The 26,213-nt window shown below is 41.3% G+C and overlaps 1 protein-coding gene and 1 long non-coding RNA gene across 5 annotated transcripts; one reads left to right on the forward strand and one right to left on the reverse strand.

Moving 5' to 3' along the window:
* Positions 1-573: 573 nt before the first annotated feature.
* FEM1B (fem-1 homolog B) lies at positions 574-18,997 on the reverse strand. Of its 4 annotated transcripts, none has more exons than XM_058427496.1 (3): positions 18,069-18,997; positions 5,971-6,851; positions 574-5,748 (listed from the first exon to the last, which is right to left on the reverse strand). In XM_058427496.1, the coding sequence occupies exons 1-3, from the start codon at positions 18,314-18,316 to the stop codon at positions 5,216-5,218; spliced, it is 1,662 nt and encodes a 553-aa protein (XP_058283479.1). In that variant the 5' UTR covers positions 18,317-18,997; the 3' UTR covers positions 574-5,215. The 4 variants fall into 4 exon arrangements, with proteins under 4 accessions (XP_058283479.1, XP_058283480.1, XP_032031598.1 ...); XM_058427497.1 differs by lacking the exon at positions 18,069-18,997 and adding exons at positions 14,107-14,206; positions 14,398-14,632 and having other exon boundaries at positions 574-6,851; XM_032175707.2 differs by having other exon boundaries at positions 574-6,851; positions 18,069-18,996.
* On the forward strand, positions 14,646-17,344 carry LOC131381150 (uncharacterized). Its single transcript, XR_009209645.1, has 2 exons — positions 14,646-14,893; positions 16,770-17,344. It is a non-coding gene; the product is annotated as an uncharacterized LOC131381150 (long non-coding RNA).
* Positions 18,998-26,213: the final 7,216 nt, after the last annotated feature.

Below are 26,213 nucleotides of genomic sequence, written 5' to 3' on the forward strand. Positions count from 1 at the left end.
GTAACTTCTGTCAAGGTTTTAAGTAGTCACTAAACCAAGTTCCAGTACTAAGAATGAATTTGTCCTGTAAGTACTGTACTTAAGGATGTTGACTGCAGCATTATTTGAAATATCAAAAACTGAAAATCTAAAAGTCCATCAATAAAATCTAGTTAAATACATTTTCAGTCCATCAACAGAATTAAATGCTATGAAGTTGTTGTTTTAAAAATCTATACATATACAAACGGAAAATGCCTAAGATATATTACATGAAAAAGATAAGATACAGAATAGCATTGCAAAGGTAGAAGTTCACTTGCATTTTAAAAACTGAAAAGGAGAAATAATACATATGTGCACAGAAACATTCTGGGAAGCTACTCAAAAAACTATTAACAGTGATTGTCTCTGCAGAGTCCAAATGGGAGGCGGGGAGAGATGAAAAGGGAACTTTTAAAATATATATTTGAATTTTTCTTTACTATGTGAATTTTTTCCCATGCACATATATAACTTTGACAACTTTAAGGCACTTAACAGAAGAACATTGCAACTAAGGCACACTGAGTAATAAAGACACAAACCTCAAAGTAGTTTTTTTCAAACATTTACTGAACACAAACACCATTTTTTCCTTTTACACAGCAAGATTGTTAGTTTCAAATTAGCTGAGTTATTAGGACTGTCAATTGCCATGAAACTAAAAATGACTCTACATGTCAAACTCAAATAGAAAATGTCATGCAATATATAAATCACTAATGGACCTCTGGTGCAGTCAGCAAGTTTACTATGTTTATTAAAGTCACATAAATGGTTTGACAAAAGTGCACAATAGAATGACATCACCGGTTTGTTATAAATCACAGTGAATTACTAGAATACAACAATGTAGTTCCTCTGCACGGAGGACTGCAGGATGGGGTGAAAAGGACAGGGTCTTTTCCATCGATTAGGCCAGTCAGATTTTACTCCCCAACTGTGTACCTCTGAAAAGACTGGTGAGGAAAGCTGAGTTTCTTTCCTCATCTTTTCTTCTCTACCAGTTACTAAGCAACAACAACAAAAAGCCATGCACAAATTTTACAACACCTGATAAAAAATAGATACAAAATCTTGTTCGTTTCATCATTTGGCAAGCTTGCATCTTCGCTCCTTCATTTTCCTGATTAGGCCATTCATCACATGACTCACCCTGAATAAAAGCTGTTAATAATTTAGCAATACTTACCCCTATACACACATCAAGATACACTCCCCATAACCATCAAGTCACTGTCTCTTCCCTACACATTAACACAAAGGTACACACCACAAACCTAGACTACAGACCACATTTACTTTACAGTTTTAAAAATTAATATATCTCCACTATCAATAGTGTGGTATTTATTTCAGATCCCATATTTGGGGGAGGGCATGCTGTACAACCCAGCCCATCTAAAGATTTGGGCAAGTCTGCCAGAAAATACATAAGAAAGCCCTGCAATGTGATAAACACATAGGAGTTTTCTACTTTCAAGAGATGACATCCAGAACAAAGCTATGCATTTTCAGAGTAGGAATGGACACACAGCTTAAAACCTCTGGACTAAAAATATTTTATAGCACAAAAGGCAGAGTTTTGTTTTCTTTAACCCCTTTTTAATGTTATAGTCAGTGAGAAAAACAGAATAGTCATGTGTGCATCAATACATCTGACTAATCTGAAAAGGAACATTTAAGATTCTTACAGAAAATCTACCATAAAAAACAAGTCCTTTATACTTTCATTCATCTATGCACTAATTCAGCCACTGGCTGTTTCTAAACCAGTAAACTGTAATCAAAGGTCTGGCAACTCACTCCTCATCCCACCCCATTCCAAAAAAAAAGAAATGCTTCTGCTTGAATAACCCAAAGTGGTCTTATTCATAAAGTAGCTGCCTCAACTATAGTGGAAACTCTTAACAGGGTGTTGCTCACTTGAAATTTTAATTTTCAAAACATTTGTCAAACAGAGTTGGTATTTAGAAAGCTGCTGCCCCCAAATCATATTTTACTTCAAACAATGCTATCATACCTAAGTTCTCACAATTACCAATTATTAGACCACTATTAGTATTATGAAATAAAACCCTTCTCAGAAACAAGCAGACCAAAGTTTACAGATGGTCTGCTTTGGGGTTTGGTTACTTAAAATTCCCACAGCAAAGAACCTTAACGTGATTGGGCTGTGGGCTACTAGAGCAACCAGGGTGGACTGAAAAAGCTATGTTGTCAGTGTCAGTTCTAATGTAAAAATGTTCCCCCTTCTTTATCAATTGAGGGGATGGGTTTGCCACCCATTCCTTGAGTTAAATAGTTAACTTAAACTCAATAGTTCAATTTTGCCAACTCTATCAAGTGCATAAAACCCACTTAAGTTTCTCATGATTTGCGAATGAAAACATCCACCTGGGCCTCCCTAGCTCATCCAGATTTATATAACAATTACTAAACAGGACAGAGAAGTTTTGGTTGAATCTGTAATACCATCAATGAAGAGTTACAATTCAAAGCATAAGTATACCAATAGTAAACATCAAATGACCAAAGCGGCTGCCAAATGGAGACAGCCTAGAGTTCACAGAGGGCTGAGATATAGAACTATCATTTTCTTACCTATTTTCCTTTTTTAAAAAAAAAATTAAGTTGGGGAAGGGTCTGGCTAAACATATTTTCAAACAATTCTACCAAAAACATTTTTAAAAAACAGGCATGTAGATCACTTATTTCAAAAATGATTTTATACAGGCGTTTCACAATACACATTTGGATTGATTTTACAAGATAGAATTAGATTCTCAGCAAGATACTACACAATTTACCACTATACTAAACAAACAAAAAAAAATCTAATTACCATTAGCATAGTTCATAGTTTGTTCCACTGTCTTCAAATTCGTTATCTAATCTGTCAGCATTTCAATCAACAGTTTTACTTTCTTCAGCATTGTCTTCCCTTCTCAAAATAGAATGTCATTAAATTTTGATGTCTGAATATGTACATATAATCATTATCCTCATTTTATAAATAAGCAGTGTCTTAAATAGTGCTGGTCCTGGGTAGCCAAAGGGATGAAATGTGTTTTTAAAACATGCAACATTATCTGATATTTTAAGTTTTGATGTTTAAATTAAAATAATATACATTAATAATGGAACCAACTGAATACCAAGTATCAAAGCTATTCCTTAGACTGTCCAATAAGCAGGCCTTGTAGTTTGAAAAATAAAGGGTCTGATCTGAACTGTGGAAAAAGCATGATTCACTCACCTTGAAGAAGTGCATTTTCTCTTTCAGGCCACTGAGAGTTGCTAAGAGCAAGGTACAGTATTTCCTTGATTCATACCAGGAGGATCAAGTCTGGTAATTTTCAAATTAGGGCTCACTCAAATAAATACCTCATTTAAGCCAACCTAAAAACCTTCCTTGTAAAATCTCAAGTTAGGAAAATAGATATCTATTACCATGACAGAATTTACCATCAAAACCTTCCTAACTGAAGCAAGAAGACAAAGTATAATGATAGCAACTGTAAAAAGTATCTTGCATCCTTGGGGGATAGTCCCCCATTCTGTCCCCTCCCATCCTTCAAAATACTTCATTTTGTGGGGTATCTCTATTTTATTTAAGGCCCTAGGTGCTGATTTTGGCTTGGTCATTGTTTTATACTGATCCAACTGCAACCTTTCTCTTATACTTTACAAAGCATTATCCATATATAAAATGTTAATTGAAACTTTTTTTTTAAGTTTGTATCTGATGCTGCTACATCATTATAATGCTTTTCATTAAAGAAAAAAAAAAGCTACAGGTCTTCACTTACAGTACCATGCACTATGAGTAGCTAAGGCATTCATTTGGCACTAGAGAGAAAATTACAGATATAGCTAATTTTGTTTTCATTATCATTTTTAACATCAATAGAAATAAGCATATAACTTTCACTTGAATTTCTGTAATGCTTAAAAGATAATCACAGAATACCTTTTTAGTTTGACAGTTACAATGTTGCCATTAAAACAAAACAAAACAAAAAAACCATAAAGACCTCTGTATAACCTGTAGGAATAAGTGACATTTTGTGGTTGAAAAATTTGCAGCTCTCAGACACAATTACCTTTCAAGTGGCATTGAGAATTATTTTCATCATAAAAAACACATAAGTTCCTATACCACACTAGTGATATTTTTACTTCTTGTCACAGACTAAGAAAGTGAAAAAATTCAAAAATATCCTGGTTCCTTTTCATCTGTCATAAATAAAATACCTTATTAGGGAGGCATAAATAATGCCTTCTGGAAAAGTTGTTTCCAAATTTTAAAAGATACAGGAGGAAAAGGGAAAAGGGGACAAAAATAGAATGTATAACTACACTGTGACAATTTGTTTCATAAGAAAACAGCATTCATAATTTTTACAAGTCTGTGAGCTGAATCAAATAGACTGCTGCAATTTAGATAAATTTCATTAAAATAGACTTTGAAGAATTCAAGCCTAAAGGCAGAGTCCATCAAGATTCTCTGAAAAGTTGGTTTAAGATGATAACCATTTTGTATATACTACCCAGCATAATGCAACAATTTCAAATGGATTTAACTTTATAAATTTGTAACTATTATTAAATTAGCACATTTTCCAGATTAATCTGCAGCTATTTTTTAAAAATCCTCCGGAATGCTAAAATGTGCTGCATCACTCTGTATAAATAATGGGAGAGTGTAAACTATCTACAGCAGTTTGGCATGTGCAGAACACCTGGATATCCCATTCCTTTTAATGTTCCTTTTTAGCTCTTTTTCTTCATAAAATCCTCAAAACTGCTGCATGGATAACATGCTGACATAGGCTTAACAGAAATACTTTTGTAAGCAGCTGTTTAAAACATTATCAACTTGAAATTATAAATGTCCTTTGTTACATGAACAAAACATTTTATATCTGTTCCTTTAAAAAAAAGAAAGACAAATAGGTGACCAATATCCAAATACCTTATAGTTACACCAAAACAATGTGGCTTTGTTTAAAGTCTGTCTGAAATCAATTATCATGAGGCAAGAAAAACAAATACAGAACTAAGGAAGGATGGGATGGGAGGAAGGGTAGTGGAAAGAAAAGCAGAATTTATGAACACATAATTCTACTGTCTGTGATTAAAGTCCTTTACTTTTTAGCACCACATTAAACGACTTTACATATCCAGTCACTTAATGAAATCCAACAAACTCTTCAAGAGTTCTGGGGATCTGGTCTTGGTAGTTAATGTCATTAGCCCGAACTGCTCGGGCAGCCAGGCACTTGAGACTCATCTTCATTTGAGTTTTAAGTAGTATTTCAGATACCCCAGTTGTACTTTTGTCTAGCGGAGTCTTATTCTGTTTATTCGTCATGTCAGTGTGAGCTCCAGCTTCAACTAGGCTAATGATGATGGAGTGCAAGGTCAAAAAATCACTGATGGGCCTGTTGTACTGAACGATAATATGAAGGGCACTGTTTCCCTCATTGTCCACGGCATTCACCTCAGCACCACAGTCCAGCAGGAGCTTTGTGACAAGTGCATTTGGAAAGCTGCAGACGTCATTGGTGTGGAAATCATCAACTGGAGTATTGGAGTTAACAGCCAGATGCAGCAAGGTGAAACCTTCACGAGTTCTGGGATCAAGGTGAATCAGGTTGTAGATCTGCTTGTTAATTTTGCACTGATCTTCTTCGCTGCACTGTGTTTTGGTAGAGATGCACACTAAATACAGAAAGGTATAGAGATTACATTCATAATTGTCCATAGCATTGTGGACATCAGCATCTGAAATATTTTTCACTCTGTTCATACTTTGTTCTATTTCCAAAACACTGCATCTCAAAACACATTCTATGTCTGGGGCCTTCACAGTTTCATTCAAATGTATCATTTGTGAGAAAACTTGAGCAAATCGAAGAAGATCCTTGTGGGTGTTCCTGTTACCTTTTTGTCTGAGGTGCAGGGCGTGAAGCCACAACTTGATACACTGCTCAAATTCCATATTATCTGCATAAACAGCTCCCCTGTAAATGATGGGATGAGAAACATCAATATTGTCAGCACCTAAAATCCGTTCCCGAACTATAAGGCCTTCCATATGAAGAGCATCTCTGTCTTGCCGAATGGACTCCAGTTCCTGAGGATTTCTACATTCAGTTCTATTCCCATAAGCATGGATTGGTGGAAGAACCTCTTTTTCGAGAATGTTATCACCATCTTGAAACCTCTCTAACATGGCTAAATATAGATAGTGGTATGTCTTTATGATGTCATAGTTCTCACGGTCATTTGCAAAGGAGGCACCCAAGAGTTCCAAAGCTTCAATCCGACTTCTTCGGTCGCAATCAGCATGAGAGAGTAACAGTTCAACGACATCGGCTTTACAGCTTTCGGCAGCTACTTTCAATGGCGTCATCCCATGGCCATTCACTACTATAGCAGCACGCCATTTTATCAGCTCTTTCACAATATCTATGTGCCCAGCTTCAGCTGCAAAGTGCAATGCTGTGGCTCCACAATGTGCTTTGGCATTGGGATCAGCACGTTGTTCTAAAAGGTATCTGACAACATCAGTGTGTCCCTTATATGCCGCAATCATTAGGCAGGTGTTGTCATATTTGTTGGCAATGCTGATGTTGGCATTATTTTCAACCAAGTATTTCACAATGTCCAGTCTGCCATCAAAGCATGCTGCCCGCAGGGGGGTTGAATTAGTTACTGTGGTATGGTTCACGTTGGCTCCATGGCTGACTAGAAGTTTAACAACTTCAAAATGTCCTGCTCCAGCTGCACACCAAAGAGCAGTGGCACCATCAATGACATACCTACACATGAAAAGAATAAGCAGTTAGATAATGGAGGCCACAGCCTAACATATGTTTAAGGGATGTATTCACTCTCACCGACCAAGACCTCACTCTCCAGAACGTTAATAAAACATCAGTTCTCATGAAAATAAAAACAGGTAATTTAAGGAAAGCACTTTGCATAGTACTTGTACCTAATATAAAGCTCAATATATGCTAGCTATTACTGTTACTACTAGAGTATATAACCCTAAAAAACAAACCTGAAAAATCACCAACTTTCTACTAGCAAAAGTAAATACATTTCAGAAGGCACAGAGGAAATGTGTGGAGGTAGCTTCTTCACCACCAAGTTGATTCACTGGTTCCTAGGAGAACAGCATGTTCCTCCTTCCCAGTAGCCTCCAAGTAGCAAGCAGTTTCTGACAATTATGAAAGCCACCCCAACCCTACATTAAAGCTGTGTTAGACACTGCTTTAAGAAGAAAAAAATAAAGCAGGCAAGTTTCCCCTAAGCTAATTGACTATACTACAGCAATGAGAATGAAGTAATTACTGCTCCATACACAATATGAACAGATAACATAAACCTGATGCTGAGAAAAAGAAGTCAGATGAACACAGTACATATTATATTATTACATTTACATACCTATCTGCAGTGTTAGAAGTGAGGATACTGGTTATTTTTGGGGAGAGGTAGTGAATAGGAGAAAGCACAAAGGGGACTCTAGTAAACAAATATGTTCACTTTGTGAAATTTTTATATATTTATAATTAGTGCATTTTTCTCTAAGTTACGTTATGCTCCAATTTAAAAGTTTTAAAAACATATATGTATAGGTGTGTGCATATACTGCTTGTCTGTGTGTTCCTCAATCAACCACTATAGGAAAAAAATACTAACAGCAGGAAATAATTAGCACTTTTGAGAAACCAAGCAGATATCTTCTCTGACATGACTGGACTTGTGGCTTCATATTTATCACTTACTAAACATCTGATATGTGCTAGATTCACTACTTAACGTACAAAATTAGACTATTGCTAGAGTCCGATCTTTCCCACCTTTCTACTGTCAATTTTTCCCCAAACTTAATTTCTAAATTTCTTACCACTAACCAAAAGATCTGATAAGTAGATTTTTGCTGGAGATAGTCTACTGTGCTAGAAGCAATAAGTACATTTGGAAGTGTTAAGAAGAAAGGTTGATCAAAACAATATTCACTAGGGCAATTAAATATACATACCAAAAACCACACTAGTGAGCTTCTCACTATATAACCTTATAACACTGGTCAAATTATATCCCCCATGAAGTGGAAAAGAGAATAATGCTCCTGGTGCTATAGTTTGAATGTGTTCCCACCAAAATTCAGGTGTTGCCAAACATGAACAGCATTAAGATGTGATGTCTTGAAGAGGTGATTAGGTCATGAGGGCTCTTCCACTTGTGAATGAGATTAAGGACCACACACAAGAGGCATTAGGCCTGGCGTGGTGGCTCATGCCTATAATCCCAGTACTTTGGGAGGCTGAAGTGGGCAGATCACTTGAGGTCAGGAGTTCAAGACGAGCCTGGCCAACATGGTGAAACCCCATCTCTACCAAAAATACGGAAATTAGCCAGGCATGGTGGCACACACCTATAATCCCAGATACTCAGGAGCCTGAGGCAAGAGAATCGCTTGAACCTGGGAGGCAGAGGCTGCAGTGAGCCGACATCGTGCCACTGCACTCAGCCCGGGCAACAGAGCAAAACTTCATCTCAAAATAAAAATAAAAAAAAAGAGGTGTTAGCAACGTTCCGCTGACTTGCCTTTTCACCTTCCACCATGTGAGGACACAGCATTCCTCTCCTCTGGATGATGCGGCCCTCACCAGACAACTGAACCTATTGGCACCTTCGTCTTGAACATTCCAGCCTCCAGAAATATGAGAAATAAATTTCTGTTCATAAATTACAGTGTCAGGTATTTTGTTATAATACCACAGAACAGACTAAGACATATAAATATCATGGTTTAACCCCAGTTAACATCACCACAAAAAACAATACCCTTTATCACTTCTACTGAAAATACTCATTTTATAATAATTTAAGCAATTACTTCTTCAGTTTCAGATAATGACACAAAATGTTTATAAACAAAAGCCCTCTCAGTAACAGTGGTTACCTACAGAGAAGAGGCTAGGACTGGCTGGGAAGAGACTTGAAGGTACTGGAAATGTCCTATATTTTCATCTAGGTGGCAGCCACATGGATATTTAGCGAAAAAACTCACCAAACTGCATACTTAAGATCTCTGCATTTTACTCTATGTAAGATATACCTCAAAAAAGATCAGAAGCCTCCTAAAATTAAATTTTTATTTTTAAAAATGCATTTGTTAATTGATTTTTTTTAACTAAAGAATGAATCAGGCCGGGTGTGGTGGCTCATGCCTGTAATCCCAGCACTTTGGGACGCCAAAGCAGGTGGATCACCGGAGGTCAGGAGTTCGAGACCAACCTGGCCAACATGGTGAAACCCCGTCTCTACTAATAATACAAAAATTAGCCAGGAGTGGTGGCACATGCTTGTAATCCCAGCTACTCAGGAGGCTGAGGCAGGAGAATCACTTAAACCCAGGAGGAAGAGGTTGCAGTGAGCTGAGATTGCACCATCGCACTCCAGCCTGGGTGACAAGAGCAAAACTCCATCTCAAAAAAAAAAAAAAAAATGAATCAAGAAAATAAGACACTACATCAGTGATGCCAACTATATGTTTTGCAAACAATTCAGTTTAAAATTCATTTATTATGTTTTTATTGTCATGATTATGTAAAGTTCAATAAACATTTATTTATTGTCAAAAAATACCACTTGCAACAGCATCAGAAAATACCAATAAATAGTAATAAATCTAATGAAAAATGCGCAAGACTTCTACACTGAAAACTACAAAACACTCCTGAGATAAGTAAATCTAAATAAATGGGAAAATATTCCATGTTCATGATCCAGAAGACTCTATAATGTTAAGATGTCAATTCTCCCCTAAAATGATCTATAGATTCGATATAAACCAAATGAAAATCCTAGCAGGTTGTGGTGTGTGTGTGTGTGTGTGTGTGTGTGTGTGTGTGTTTGTGTGTGAGTCCAAGAGGTCGAGGCTACAATGAGCCATGATCAGGCCACTGCACTCTAGCCTGAGCAACAGTGCAAGACCCTCTCTCTACAATGGGAAGGAGAGGAAGGAAAGGGAGGAAGGGAAAGAGAGAAAGAAAGAACTGACAGGCCAATTCTAAAAAGAATATGGAAATGCAAACAACCAAGATAATCTTCAAGAAAAATAAAGTTAGAGGACAAACTACAGTAATTAAAATAAGTGCTGGCACGGGGACAGAATAATATTATCAACAGACCAAAAAAAAAAAAAAAAAAACCTCCAGAAATAGATTCACACATACAGAATCCCTTGATTTCTGACAAAGGCTCCAGTGAAATTCAGGTAGAAAACATGGTCTTTTTAATAAATAGTTCTGGAGCAACAAGATAATCTATATGGAAAATAATTAACCTTGATTCCTACCTCACAGTACATACAAAAATTAGAGACGCAGTATAGACCTACAGTGTGAGAAGCTTCTCAAAATAAAAAAAAAGCCATAGACTATCTTAATCAATTTAGTGTTGATCACAATTTCTTGAACAGAATACCAAAAAAAAGCATTAACTGTTAAAGAAAAAGAATTTATTGGATTTCATTAAAACTAGAACTTCCATTCATCAAAAAACATTATAAACAAAGCGATTAAGTGGCCAGGTGCAGTGGCTCACACCTGTAATCCCAGCACTGTGGGGGGCTAAGAAGACGACTGTTTGAACCCAAGAGTTCAAGACCAGCCTGCACAACACAGCAAGATCCTGTCTCTACTCAATTTAAGAAAAAAAAAAGAAAGACTGAACAAGCATACTTCACAAAAGATATCCAAATGGCCAATAAGCATATGAAAAGATGCTCAAGATAATTACTTAACAGGGAAATTCAAATTAAAACCACTTTACCAATATACACACCTAGCAGAACAGCTAAATTTAACAAGACTGACAGGGCAATAATAAGTGTTGAGCAAGATGTGGCAACCGACATTCTCAATGCTGGTGGAAACTGCAAATAGGAATGTAATTTGGTTGTTGAACTTTGGGGAAACTATTTGGCAATATCTGTTAGTTAAACTTACACCTACCTGATGACCCTGCAATTCCACTCCTTGATATATACCAGATAATGTCCACCAAACAATATACACAAATGTTCACTGCAGTTTTATTCATAACAGTCAAACACTGGAAACAACCAAAATGTTAATTAATAGGAAATGGATAAACTGTAGTATATTTATGCAGTGGAATACCACACATCATTAAAAAAAGAAACTACTGATACATGCAAGTACATGGATGAATCTCAAAGACACTGTGTTAAGTGAAAAAAGCCAGACAAAAAAAGTACATACTACATAATTCTGCTTATAGGAAGTTCAAGTACAGGCAAAACTAATCTGTGGTGACAGAAGTTGTATTAGTCCATTTTCACGCTGCTGATAAAGGCATACCCGAAATTGGGCAACTTACAAAAGAAAAAGGTTTACTGGACTTACAGTTCCACATGGCTGGGGAGGCTTCACAATCATGGCAGAAGGCAAGGAGCAGCAAGTCACATCTTACATGGATGGCAGCAGGCAAAGAGAGCTTGTGCAGGGAATTTCCCCCTTATAACCATCAGATCCCGTGAGACTTACTATCAAGAGAACAGCATGGGAAAGACCTGCCCCCATGATTCAATTACCTCCCACCAGGTCCCTCCCACAACACGTGGGAATTCAAGATAAGATTTGGGTGGGACATAGCCAGACCCTATCAGAAGTCAAAATAATCATTACCTCTGGGAAGGAAAGGGAGGAAACTGAGAAGGGGCACAAGGGAAACTTTCAGAGTGATAAAATGTTCTACACATTGATCTAGAAAGTGACTAGATGGATGTAAACACATTAAAAATTCATCATACAGTATTGTACACAAGATTCATATACTTTACTAGATATGATATACCTCCACTAAAAAAACAGATATAATTAAAAACAAAAACAGGCACAAATGACTTCAAAGAAAAACAGTTTAAATGAATACAAGTAATTTATACCAAATACTTTCAAGTAATTTCAATTTCAAGTAATTTCAATTCAAGTAATTTATATCAAATACAGTGCCAAGCACTGTATTCACTGCTGAATATGCAAAATATCTCACTTAATCTTCACAATAATCCTGAAGTAGGTACTATTATTATGCCCTATTATACTATTATAGTTATAATATTGACTATTATGCAGATAAATAACTAAAAAGTTTACATGAGAGCTGGGCACAGTGGCTCACACCTGTAATCACAACACTTTGGGAGGCCGAGGTGGAAGGATCACCTGAGGTCAGGAGTTCAAGACCAGCCTGACCAACACGGAGAAACCCCGTCTCTACCGAAAATACAAAATTAGCCAGGTGTGGTGGCGCATGTCTGTAATCTCAGCTACTTGGGAGGCTGAGGCAAGAGAATTGCTTGAACCCGGGAGGCAGAGGTTGCGGTGAGCCAAGATCGCGCCATTGCACTTTAGCCTGGGCAACAAGAGTGAGACTCCATCTCAAAAAAAAAAAAAGTTTACATGAGATTAAAAATACAAAAGTACCTGGAATACCATAAAATGCATCAAACGTAAGGAAACATAGTACACATCATTGTTCAAACATTTGTTTCAATTTAAAGAACATTTCCAAACTGATTAATATAATCAAAACATACAAAGTTAATACATAGTGACAATTACATAGTTACAATGTTTCCTTGCACTGGATTTGTTTTGTTTTGAAACAGGGTCTTGCTCTGTTGCACAGGCTAAGTACAGTGACACAATCACTGCTCATGGCAGTGGCACAACCACTGCTCACTGCCGCCTAGATCTCCCAGGCTCAAGGAATCCACCCACCTCAGCCTCCTGAGTAGCTGAGACTGCATACTACCTTTCTTTTTTTTTTGGTAGAGATGAGGTCTCACTGTGTTGCCCAGGATGGTCTCAAATTCCTGAGCTCAAATGATCTCCCCACCTAGGCCTCCCAAAGTGCTGGGATTACAGGTGTGAGCCACTGCAACTGGCCTGGTTTTTAAAACACGTAATTATTATATGCCACGGAACAGGAATCTAAACTACTTCAAACTCAAGAAATGTTAGATTAAAATAGGCAGTCACATTATCTTTAACCCTAGCAATAACCCTATAAGAAAAGCATTACCCTCATTTTAGAGATGAAAAGAGACAAAAAGTGATTAAAATATTTTTCTGATCTCAAACTTCTCAGAATCTATGATGTAAGAGTAAAAATTAAATTACAAGTATTCACTTGGTTTTTATAATGGAAACTACTTGGTCAGTTTAATATTTTTCCTGGTATAGTCTAATAATTTCCATTTTTTCCCTTGAGCTACAGTCATTTGACAGGAGCTTCAAAAAAGTTCCAATTAGGCCGGGCGCGGTGGCTCACGCTTGTAATCCCAGCACTTTGGGAGGCCGAGGCGGGCAGATCACGAGGTCAGGAGATTGATACCACGGTGAAACCCCGTCTCTACTAAAAATACAAAAAAAAATTAGCCAGGCGTGGTGGCAGGCGCCTGTAGTCCCAGCTACTCGGAGAGGCTGAGGCAGGAGAATGGCGTGAACCCGGAAGGCGGAGCTTGCAGTGAGCTGAGATTGGGCCACTGCACTCCAGCCTGGGCGACAGAGCGAGACACCGTCTCAAAAAAAAAAAAAAAAAGGTTCCAATTACCTATTTCTATTGAGGCAATTAAAAATTTTAAAGATATTCTATGACAAAAGAATTCAATGCAGAATGTTTCACAAGACCGGTCCTTCAGAAACAGTAGCCTTGGTAAATTTAGAATTTCTACATCTAAATCAAAATATTAAACAGATTAAAGAGAATTATAATACTAACATTTAGGACATTCCTCCATCTATAAAATCTAGCTAAAACTGTAAGACTACACTGCCTCAAAACAAAATACCAAATACATTTAACAGAAATTAAAGATAAAATAAAATTAATGCAGTATTTACTAAGTTCCTAAAGGAGAAGCACTATAAAGCAATGATCTTTCTAGGCCCAGTCCAAAATTACAATGCAAGTTCTCTATTATGTATTCATCTTCAAATCAAGAAACTATAATCTGATATTCACCTTTTCAAACAAATAGTATCCATCAGATGATGGAAACTTTTCACAATAAGAGATAACACTTCTGATCACAAGGCTGAGCTCATCTATTATCTGGTTCAGTCTGAAATAGAAATGCCTGGTTCAAGCCATTTGAAAGGGAAATAAAAATTCATTAAATATAAATGATCCACACTTTATTTTAACCAAAGTCCTTAAAAATCATGTATTAAATGAAATGTAATTCCCTGAAATATATATTGCCAATGACTTTCTAAATGAAGTCAAATACTGGCATGCCCCTCATGCCTTTACCTCAACATTTATCAGAAGTATTAGTATTAGCACTGACTTTAAAAGTAACAACACTCAACAAAAAGCCTCAAAATTCTCGGAGGTCCTATTCTCCCCATCCACATCAGCAAATCCCTTCAAGGACAGGTGGTCTCCACAAACTCTGGCAGAGAGCAGTCAGACCCTCAAAACTCAGGCCAGCGCAATGTTCCATGGTCACATGACACCTCCCCTTTGTTCTGTTCCCTTTTTATAACGTTCTTAACAAACAGCTTCCCACTATTCAACTACGAGATCTTCTTTCATTCCCACTCATGTGACTTTTTTTCTTGTCCACTCATCTATATCAACATGGTGTTCACATGTCAAGCCACAAGTAAAATAATCTCAAATGTTACTCCTAAAAATGTGAACAAGAGGCCAGGCACGGTGGCTCACGCCTGTAATTCCAGCACTTCGGGAGGCCGAGGCGTGCGGATCACGAGGTCAAGAGATCGAGACCATTCTGCTGAACACGGTGAAACCCCCATCTCTACTAAAAATACAAAAAATAGCCAGGTGTGGTTGCGGGCGCCTGTAGTCCCAGGTACTCGGGAGGCTGAGGCAGGAGAATGGCATGAACCCAGGAGGCGGAGCTTGCAGTGAGCCGAGATCTCACCACTGCACTCTAGCCTGGGCGACAGAGCGAGACTCCCTCTCAAAAAAAAAAAAAAAAAAAAGTGAACAAGAACTCAAATATCCATGGCTTAATCTAGGTGGGTGGTCCCTTTCCCCTCGAGGCTCTATCATGAATCCACTTTAGTTTCCTAAGGTATTATAGACGTTTTTAGGTAGAACAGACTTTTTAAAACTTTTGTAATATTTATTTTAATGTATGTCTCTCTCACGCACACACACAAAACACACAGCAAACCCATAATTACACAGGATGAAGCTAAGAAGTAAAACATTCTAAAGACAACTATCAAGCAAATAACAGACAATTTAAAGAAAAGATATTTATTAAGTAAACAGCAGGATAGTTAGTGAAAAATTTGGCCAAAAATTATGAAGCTAGCATGTGAATGACTAAAAATTAGAAACACTATAATCTACTTCAGCACACAGCTGTTAATCCCTATATGGCCATGTGTCTCAAGTGCTGGCTATGTATTTTTCAAAGGTCAGCCCCCAAGGGTCAAGTCAGCTTTCTATTGTTAATATACTCAGGCTAACATTTTCACAATGTCTGAAACAAATGGAAAGTGAAATCATCACACTCTTTTTTGGTTCTAAAATGCTAAAATGACTGGGATAAACTGCAAAATAATCTCACAGAAGGTGTGAATGCACAGAGAGTACCAGGAACTTCAATATCTCTTTTATTAATTAATCTGTAAGCTTCTCAAAAGTAGAAACCTTAGATTTCCTGTACCTTACGTTTCCTCCAGAACATGACACAGGCTAGGCCCATCATAAGCATTTAATAAATAAAGACTAAACTATTTTTACATGGCAGCTAATAAATTCATAATTGTAACAATCCATAAGCTAAACTGATATACAGAATCAAGGAGATGAAATCTTAAATGATGGAAACATTTGAGATTGCAGTTTAACCAGTCTTACTCTTAGTACTTTATACAGGGATCATCAAAATCTGGTCTCCAGCTCTCTCCAGTCTCCCACAATCTCTTTCTTAATTGCTCCAACTTGAATCCCTTCTTGCAACAGCACTGAAACACTAGTCACTGCAAGAGCACCAAGCTGCTGCCCCTCTTCATCACGTCCTACTACTATTCCTTAAAACACAGCTCGAACATCACCTCCTCTGTGAAGCCTTTCTAGATTCCCCCCGAGGTAAAACTGAGCACTTCCTTTTCCTGTTTTCCCTCAGTAGTCCAAATGATTTCTACAACCCTAAATGGCATGGCATCTGCAAATACTCATTTATGTTATTAATTTCTCTCCCCCTACCCAGACTGACATCCTCCAAGACAGAAGAATATGTTATTTATCTCTGCATATCCAATCCCTACCACAGAACCTAGCACGCAGTAGGTGTTCAATAAATGTTTACTTACCGAACTCATTAATTTCTCTGGCCAGTACAGAACATTGGGCAAGATAAGCCACTACACAGGCTTAATGCTACATTTCTAGTCATTTCAGGTTCTTTTAATTGCCACCTCAAAACATCTCTTTGACGACTGAAAACGATGGCAATAAGCAAAACCTTTCGAAATTCTTAACTCTTTTTTCTCCCCACTATTTTCCCTCATGCACATTGCCTCAGCAGCAGTATTCCCAAGCAGCTGTTATTACAGAAATTCGTATCTCAATGACTGCATGTGCTTATACAGGTGGAATGGTACTGGAGGTTCAGAGGTCACTGTGCTTCACTCCCTCTCTAGGTGCGGGAATGCAAGGAGTTACAGAGAAGACACGGAAGCCAGTAAAGAAAAGCAAACATGAATCAGGTTGCCATCTTTGGTCAACATGAAAAAAAAATCTCCTTAATGTGTATAATGGTGATACCTGTGATATAATCCATTGCCCACGGGCTACCATTTCATTAAGATGTAATGCTATGAATATTTTCCACTCATCTAAAATAGAAGGAAAAGCTTTTATTGCTTAAACCTAAAAAAGAATCAACCGAAACAGAACATTTCCCTAGTCATCTTAAAGAAGAAATGCTTTTTCAGTCGAGTTTTAGCCAGGCAGTTTCTAATCACCAAAACTAAAGATACATGTGTTTATGCTCAGACCCTACTGACTTCAAAAGAAAAAAAAAATGCTAAAATAGCTTATGTACTAGCACAAGTCAACCAAAACATACGCAGCAAAATCGTTATACAGTTGTAATCTGTAAAACATGTTATGATCCTCCAGTATAGAAAAGAGGATAATGTCAAACCTACAATTCTGGTCAAATACCCAAAAATTCGTACAATTAAACTCAAAGGGCAAATCTTAGGCATAACAATGTGCATTTTTAAACTTCCCACCTCGACTAATAGTAAATGATCAAGCTTCCCCACAACATCACAGGATAAGATGTGATTTAAGAATGGCATCATCTCCCACATCAGGTCCAATGCCATTTTTGTAGCCAATATATCTACACCGAGCAATGTGGATGAATCGGAATCATGTCTTGAGATGTCTGGCTGCGTGACAATCCCTCATGAGGCTGCAGCTGCTGCTGGTTCTAGGTGCTTATTTTGACATTAACGCCCAGCAGCCCACTGAAGGTTTTACGGAACCACTCACTTGAACGGGGTAAAAATGGATGCCCAAATAACTCTTTCGGAGTTCTTCAATGTTAACCGCTGACCTCCTTAATTTCTGATCAGTTACACCACTAGTTCCACTAAAAGTAAAACGTGGAAAGGCAGCCACCTCCTCCAAATGGCTTGTTCACAGACTATCTAGTAGAGAAGACGACTATTAGATCTCAAGGCCGCGGGTGTGGTTATCTTCCCACAGAGGGAATGAGGGGTAGGGGCTGATGAGGACGGGCAGCAAAACATGGGATGGAGTATTAGCCCTGGAAGATGAAGTGGGCATTAGTGGGGCAGGAGGAGGTACAAAAAGGGCAGAAGTGAGGACCTACATGAAGAGAGGGTAAGAGAGGGTGAGGGAGGGGAGGGCCCGTGAATTAACGAGTCCGCGCGCGTCGTAGAGAGGCTGGCTTAGGATGTACCTACCCGTCGAAGCGGACGGTGCCAGTCTGCTGAGTCTGCACCCGGTAATGTTCTAAGAGCAAGCGTACCACCTTTGCGTGTCCATTGCGGGCTGCGATGATGAGGGGCGTGGAGCGCTGCCCTCCCTGCTGGCTGACATAGCCAAGCAGATAGCGGATGTCGCTTTCAGACCGGTTGAGAAGCAAGGCGGCCAGAGTCAGCACCTTGCCCTCGCTGGCCGCCTTGTATACATAGCCAGCCAGGCCCTCCATGGCCGCCGCCAACTCCAACACCCGTTTGGTCGCCACCGCTGCTGCTGCCGTGCGCCCCCGGAGGCCGCGTTCGCCAGCGCTTCAAACCTGGGCCCTCACAGCCCATTCAACAGGGCGCCGTCGCCGCCGCCGCGCCCAGGCAGCAGTGCGGCCCGGGGAAGGCGGAGACGCAGAGGAGGCCGAGTGCCGCGAAGGGCACGTCCGCGACCCAGCCCGGGCAGGGAGGAAGGCGATCAGGGCCACCCGCCAGGTCCCAGGCGCCGGCCCTGGACCGAGGGTATCTCCATGGCGGCCGCCGCCCCGGGCCTCAGGCCGGACCCCTCCTTCCTGCGGGATGCGACAGGCGCGTGCCCGAGCTACGGGTCGCCGGCCGGGTCCCGAGAGGACATCGCGCACCCCGGATGGCGAAAGATGGGCGCGTCTCTCCTGACCCGGCCCACCCGGCCTAAGGCCTAACACTGCCTCCTCCTGCGCTTTCTGCCCTTCGCCGTCCCTGACTGGAGGAAACCTGCAGGCTCTCGTCCCCCGAGCTCAGAAGTGCCAGGCGCTGCCAGCGGCTTCGGAGATCCTCGCGTGGGAGTCCCCGGGGCGATGCGGAACGCTCCCGCAAGAGCGGCGCCGGAACTTGGGCGGGGAGGAAGGCGAGCTTTCGCAGACAGGGCCGGTAGGAGAGGGCGGGAGCGGGCGGTACGCTAAGTGGGGTGTCTCCGCCTAAGCCAACCGGCAGGCACACGCGGGCCCGGTGGAGAAAGGTTCTGCTGCGCGCAGTTGGCCCATCCCGTTTGGGCCTGGACGTCCTCAATGCCCTTGACTCCTGGAACCTCCTCCTGGCCCCTACACGGCCCTGAAGGTCTCCAGCTAGGGAGGGGGCGCGGAGTGAGGGCGCTAAGCCAGTGGGCTAAGGAGACCACCCTATTTACCATAGATGGTGCGGGTCCTCTTTCTGCCCCTGATCCGGGGTTAGGGAAAGGGTTGCGCGTACTCGGAGGGTCCATTTCAGGAAAAGGGCGGTGTTTCTGAGTTCCCGAAATGTGGGAGGGCTTGAGAGCCACAGCACCAGGCTCTGAGAAGGGACTGGAAGTACGGCCTTACATTCCCGGAGAAAGGGATTAAGTGTGAGAGAAAGATGGGAGCGAAGGGGAGCTGCGCTCGCGGTGGAAGGAGCGAGATATCCTGGGAAGGAAAGCGAGTCCCGCGTTCAGACAGAGCAGGAATCTCATCCTGAGCCGGCAGAACCTCCGTTTTCTCACAGACATCACAAGATTGTTGTTAGGATTTGAAACGATCATTTATCCAACGAATACTAGAGGTCGACTACGTGCCAGGCTCTGCTTAGCACTAGGCATTCAGTAATGGAACAAACAAGTCAACAAATGATAGACAAGATCAGTTGAACTGGTATCATTACCATTTGCTCTGAAGCAAATGAAATAGAATGATGGGGGCACTCATTTAGTTTGGGTGATCAGACAAGACCTCTATGACAAGTGACAAGAACAGACGGTATTCTAGGCAAAGGGGTCAGCTAATATAAAAGCCCTGAGGAGGGAACAGTCTGGTGGGCTCAGAAACAGAAAGGTCAGTGTGGCTGCAGCAGAGTGGGCCGCAGGAAGAATGATAGGAGATGAAGTCAGAGGATGAAACACACGTTAGGGCCTAATAACCCATAGCAAAGGGTTTAAGTCTACTCTATGATGGGGGCATTTGAAGGGTTTTAAAGAGGGAAGTGACAAGATGCTATATGTGTTTTTTAAAAAGATCACTCTGGCTGCTGTGTGAAGAATAAACTCTGGAAGGCAAGAGTAGATAGGGGGACAGGCCTTGGATTAGGATGGTAGGAGTGGATGGTAGGTGATGAAGCTGCTGGGACAGTCTCAAAAAGCTCAATATGAAAGTGACTTCCTCCCTCTTCCTCCCTTCCCCAAAGGACAAAATTTACCATAGAGAAAGAACAAATGCATTTACGTGGCTCCAAGGGACAGGGCTCAGCTCAACAAGTTCACATATATTATTTTATTTGAACCCCACCATTCCAATTCTAGGAGGTAAAGGCCTCACTTGCATTGCAGCTATTGGTGGAGGTGTGGGTCATTTCTCAAATTCTCTCCATTCTACAGCTCAGCTTTACCCACTTATTGCAGATCCCTACAGAAACACGAGAGTTATTTTTCTCCTTACCATAAACAAAAACAACATTGGCAATAAAGGCTGAAGATAAGATTCTACTGGTCGCATCTCTGAAATAGCTGATAGAGAAGTGGGGGAAGTTGGCTGGTTTATTTGGGGACTTCAGGGTCATAAGAAAATCCAGTGTTTGACAGGGACCCAGGCTTTTTGGTCTCGGAACTTGGCAATGACACATTCAGATGCGTGATGACTTCCTTTTCTGGCTCCATACAACAAGCATGCAGCTCATATACTATCTGTCTCCTCTCTGCCTTTCTATCTCTCTCCGTCTCTCCATATCTCTATCTCCGTCTCCCTACCACCCTCCCTCTCCCCTGCCAACACACTTTGATTACCTGGGCACGAGCTGACCTGGAGGAGTGCCTGGCTCTTTAGAAAAACCTTCTCCTCTTAGCCTTTTACCCTATTATGTTCCTGAATCATTCTACATTCTATTCCCAACCAACTTTCTGAAGAAGGTGATGTAAAAAAGTCCAGACACAGGCCCCTTCTTCCAGTTTTGTTTTCTAAGGGAGACCTGATTCATCCAGACTCATTGCTGAATAAGAGACTTCCTTCTTCCTTGTGCTCTCTCTACCTCAATTTGGTGGTGTAACTGGATGGGTACTACAAGGGGTGACTGCTCAAGGGTCGTGCTGGAGAGGGGCTCAGAACTTGCATTGTGTGGACTCCACCTCAAGATGGGAATACCTCTTTGCTCCAGCAGCCCAAAGTCAGGAGGTTTGGGCTGCTGTTTTCTTCTGTGTTTATCAAAGTTGCTTAGTATAGGCTTCTGGGCTCCCTTGGTTTCTTAATAGCTATTGGCTGACTGGAGACTATTTAGTTGCCTGTTTACCTGGGCTTAGAGGGTGACGTTTCTGTGGTCAGGTTGTGCAAATCTGGAGAGAGGATGTGTAAACAGGACAAGGCTGCTTTCCCAAAGGCCAGGGCCCAGAAATAGTTCCTTGTGCTTCTGACCTATTTCCTCCTCCCTAGACAGAAAGCCACTGAGCAAATGTGCAGTAGTAAAACATAACTACTAGTAGCTATATTCTGATGGAGATTGATTTGCTAATGACAACAAACTGCAGCCTTCCACCTGGAAACAAGGCAGGACTGACCTTTCCCTCCACTTTGCTTCCTAGGCATTATAGTGGCCTATGAGCAGAATTTGCCATGCCTTCCACAGAGCGTTCTTTTTCCAAGTCAGGTCAACCCAGCCTGCAGCTCTGAGTCAATGGAGTTCCTCAGATAAAGTGTGTGCAAAAACGTTATTTTTAAAGCACCAGTAAAGACACTTGTTTTAATCTTATACCCCTTTCACGTACTATAGAGGAAGAGGGTGACCCTTAGTGTTGAATAGATCTGGGTGGGATTTCCATATCTATGGACAAGCTGTGGCTCTGGGCCAGTTTCTACATCTGTACAATGGAGTCAAATCTTTTCCTTGCAGGGCTGGTGTGATGGGAACATGCCAGCTTCTTCACCAAGCCTGGTCCTATGAAGGGGTGCCTCAGTACATACTAGTTTCTCTTGCCTCTTACTCCCCTCCTGCCCACCTGACAGTCATCCTTCTATTTTGCCATTAACCTGCTCAAGAAAGGACTTTGTCCCCATCTGCGTTTTCTCTGCAAGAATGTGCCCGCCTCTAAGAATGGAGAGTAAACCCACGGTATACAAGGGGCTGGGGAGGCTAATTCACAAGAGTTCAGAAATTCCAGCAGAGCTGCAAAAGGATGATGTCAGAAATAAGAGTGATAACTCAGAAACCACTGACAGTCTATCAGCCCGGTTTCACAAAACTGGCAGCCCACTGGCCTCTGCCTTCTCTGCCTCCCACTCTCCTTGCCTTTCCCTGAAAAGCAAATCTAATGATTGGCAAAAACAAAACCAAGGCTGGAGGAGAGGGGGTGGCTAGTCTGTGTTATTTTGCGAAGCTATTCATCTCTGCCAGATTTAGGTTTACCAGGAAAGTAGGTTGAAATAGACGTGTGTCTGCTTTGTTCTAACCCCATTCTTCTCTGGATAGGGGTATCAATCGGTATCCTGGGCTTAGAATGACAGAAATATCTGTGCCAGGCATCACAGTAAACATTTCACACAGATGAGCATGTTATATTTACACAAGCTTCTGAAGTACATACCATTATTATCATTCCCATTCTTCAGATGAAGAAACTAAGGCAGAGAGCTGTGGAGTAGCTTGTCTGTGGCCTCATAACCGGAGTGTGGGAGAACATCAGGATTTGAACTCAGGCTGTCTGGCCACCCCCACCCCACCTGCTACCAACCTTCTGTGCCCTCTCAGTTCTCCCCACCCATCATGTTCTTTGCAGTCAGGACCCCAGCTTTAGGTGCCCAAAGTTTTCTGTGGTCCTGGTCACTTCCCTTGGGCTAAGGGGCCAATTAACTAACTTACTGAGCCATCCCATGCCAATGGGGAAGGGCTGGAGGAAACCCCACCACCATCCCACACATAGTCTGGACAGCCCTCACTCCTACCCCAGGAGCACAGATCCACATCCAAAGAAACGCCATCTCATCCTGGACATCTTCCTTGATTTTGCCCTGAGGTCTATACCACTTTATACCTCTCTTGGGACTTTTACCTCCTTCCAAAAATTACTTGTGTCTGTACAAGACTTCATAGTCTCCAAAGGCCTTTCTCGTCCACCTAGTCCAGCTTCTTCCCAGGCCTTTTAACCTCCTTCTATCACTGGGATGGCATTCAGCATGGTAATTCAGCACCCAAGCTCTGGAATGCAGTCTGCAGCATCCTAACTCCACCACTTGCTAGCTGTGTGCTGCTGGGCAAGGTACTTGCTCCACTTCTGAACATCTCAGTTTCCCTATCTGTGAAACTGGGATAATAATGTCACCCTCATGTGTTTAGAGGGTTGAATGAGATGAACACACGAGCATACACAGCACCCAAACTCAGTAAGTGCTGGCTGCTGTTATCATCTCACTAAATCTTCTCCCAAAACTCCTGTGGGATTAAACCTTCCCACCACCCTCGCACACACTCTCTGGTTCTTGTCATCAGTAAAAATGAGTGTGAACCAGATGACCTTTAAGCTTTCTTCCAGCTCCATCAAGCTATGATTCTACCATGAATCACAGTTGTTATGGACGCATTTTAACTCTTTATGCCATAGCAATCTCCTGAAGGCCCAGCCCTTAACATAGGGCCTTGTATACAGTTGTCTGTCCTGCCAGGGTGATGTTAGCACCTAACAATAGTTTTTGCCTCATCCACGCACTGGGATGAACAAATGAGAAAATTCCTATATAGCATTTAGTCCAGTGCCTGGCACTGAGTAAGCCCCTAATAAGTCATGGTTTCTATTATTATCCCATCTGATATTAACAAGATTCCCAAACATGGTCATTAAAAGCATAGAAGCCACAGTGGGTGTGGACTCATCCTAGTGCTGATCCTGTGAGACCTTGAGCAAGTTAATTCACCACCCCGTGCCTCAATTTCCTCCTCTGTAATATGGATGTGATTATGAGTGACTTCCTAATAAGGTTGTTGTGAGTTAATAGAAGGGCACTTAGAATTGTGCCTGGCATCTGCTTGGTATATGTAAGTGCTTTTTCTCATCATTTACAGATGTCAGCGGCACCAAGGGACATCCCCAAGCAGTAGTGGAGTTGGGATCCAAACCTAAGCTTGACTGATTCCAGAGCCTCGGTGCTAATATTAGGAGATGTTGCTGCCTTATGTGATCCCGTGCATTTCAGCAGGAGCCTCCGTGTCCACTCCTTTCAGTTGTCTTCCCTGGCAAAGGAGTTTTTATAATGGTGATTTTAGGATGGGAGGAGGGTGAGTCAGCACCAGAGAGACCTAAAGATGCCCTCAAATCATACCACAGGAGAAGCAGCCTTCTTCTCACCTGTGTCTGGTCGTATCACTTTAGCATTCCATCAGGACCTGGCCCAGAAGCCCAGAAACATGGCAACACCCACGCCTGCCATCTAGCCTGGAAGCTGCAGCGAAACCCTCAGCACTCACGCTGATGTCACATTTGAGGCTAGTCCCAGCTCTTCCATGGAGACAGGCCCTGGCCTTGAGGCCATTTCCCATTTCTGAGGCATGATTCACTTAGCAGACAAGACCAGACAGACTCGTTCATGTTCATACCTACCAGAGGAAGGAGAGCTGGGTGGTGGATCCAGGGGGAGGAGAAAAACAAACGGGTTAGGGCTGGCAGGACTCTCCCTGCTGGGCTGCAGGGGCGGAGCAGGCAGGCAGAGCGCCTGACTTAGGAGCCGTGCCCAGCATGGCCACCCACTCACCCATTTATCTTCCTTGCAGTCCAATGTATTGATTTAAACAGGAATCTGTCTGTGCTTCTTTTTTTTTGAGACAGAGTCTTGCTGTCGCCCAGGCTGGAGTGCAATGGCTCGATATCGGCTCACTGCAGGCTCCGCCACCCGGGGTTCACGCCATTCTCCTGCCTCAGCCTCCCGAGTAGCTGGGACTACAGGCGCCCGCCACCTCACCTGGCTAATTTTTTGTATTTTTAGTAGAGACGGGGTTTCACTGTGTTAGCCAGGATGGTCTCGATCTCCTGACCTCGTGATCCGCCCGCCTCGGCCTCCCAAAGTGCTGGGATTATAGGCGTGAGCCACTGGGCCCGGCCTTGTCTGTGCTTCTAATGCCCCAGAAACGCACTTACATCTCACGTGTATCACAATGATTTTCAAAGAGGTTTCCCACAAATAATTTTAATTTGGGTTACTTTTTAAATATTTGATTCTCTTATTAACAAAGCAACACATGCTTATGAAGAATGCTGGGACAACTTTTCAAATGTCAATTTTAACTATATATAGAATTATACCACCAGCAATAAGATTTTCAGTAAATTTCCCACTAGTCTGTTTTCTGAGTCCATAGACATATATAGTTTATGAAACAAAATTGGAGCCATACCACACAAAGAGTTCGGTATCTTTTTTTCTTTTCATTTAACATAAAGTCATGGGCATTTTTCAATGTTACCAAATATTCTGCTACAGCAATTCATAATGGCTGCATTTATCAGAATAGATGTGTTATAATTTCGGTGGCCATGTCCTGATTGTTGGACTTTCAAGATGTTTACAAAAATATTACTATTAAAATAACAGTGCCACGAACACCTTTTTACTTGTATTTTTGTCTGTATATCTGATTATGTGCCAATAATACATTTCTAGTAATGGAATTACTAGCTCACAGGATTTGAATATTTCTGAATATATCTAGCCAAATTACTTTCCAGAAAATACATCCAGTTTACACTCCCCCAGCAATGTGTTCAAATGTTCTCACTCTGTTTTGAGCTTGTGAGCCAGTGAGTTAGGTAACAAGGTCTCATGTTACAGACGAAGAAAATTGGGCACAAAGAGATTAAGTAGCCAGCTCCAGTTCGTACAACTGAGACCCAAGCTCTGGCCTCCTGGAGTTAGTGTCAGGGGCCTTCCAGACAAGTTGAGCTCTGAAGAGGTTTCCTGACTAATAGAGTTGGATAGAACTTTTCTTTTTTTTTTTTTGAGATGGAATCTCACTCTGTCACCCAGGCTGGAGTGCAGTGGCGACATCATGGCTCACTGCAACCTCCACCTCCCAGGTTCAAGCGATTCTCCTGCCTCAGCCTCCCGAGTAGCTGGGATTACAGACATGTGCCCCTACGCCCAGCTAATTTTTATATTTTTAGTAAGTAGAGACAGGTTTTCAGTA

Source organism: Hylobates moloch, unplaced genomic scaffold (genome assembly GCF_009828535.3).
Source record: "Hylobates moloch isolate HMO894 unplaced genomic scaffold, HMol_V3 SCAFFOLD_14, whole genome shotgun sequence".
Classification (NCBI taxonomy): Eukaryota; Metazoa; Chordata; class Mammalia; order Primates; family Hylobatidae; genus Hylobates; species Hylobates moloch.

Bases quoted from the DNA above. Each gene is read 5' to 3' on its own strand.
- FEM1B (XM_032175707.2), bottom strand. From the start codon at position 18,316: ATGGAGGGCCTGGCTGGCTATGTATACAAGGCGGCCAGCGAGGGCAAG. The intron at 6,852-18,068 runs GTAGGTACATCC...TTTCATGTGTAG, and splicing joins GGCACCGTCCGCTTCGACGG to GTATGTCATTGATGGTGCCA.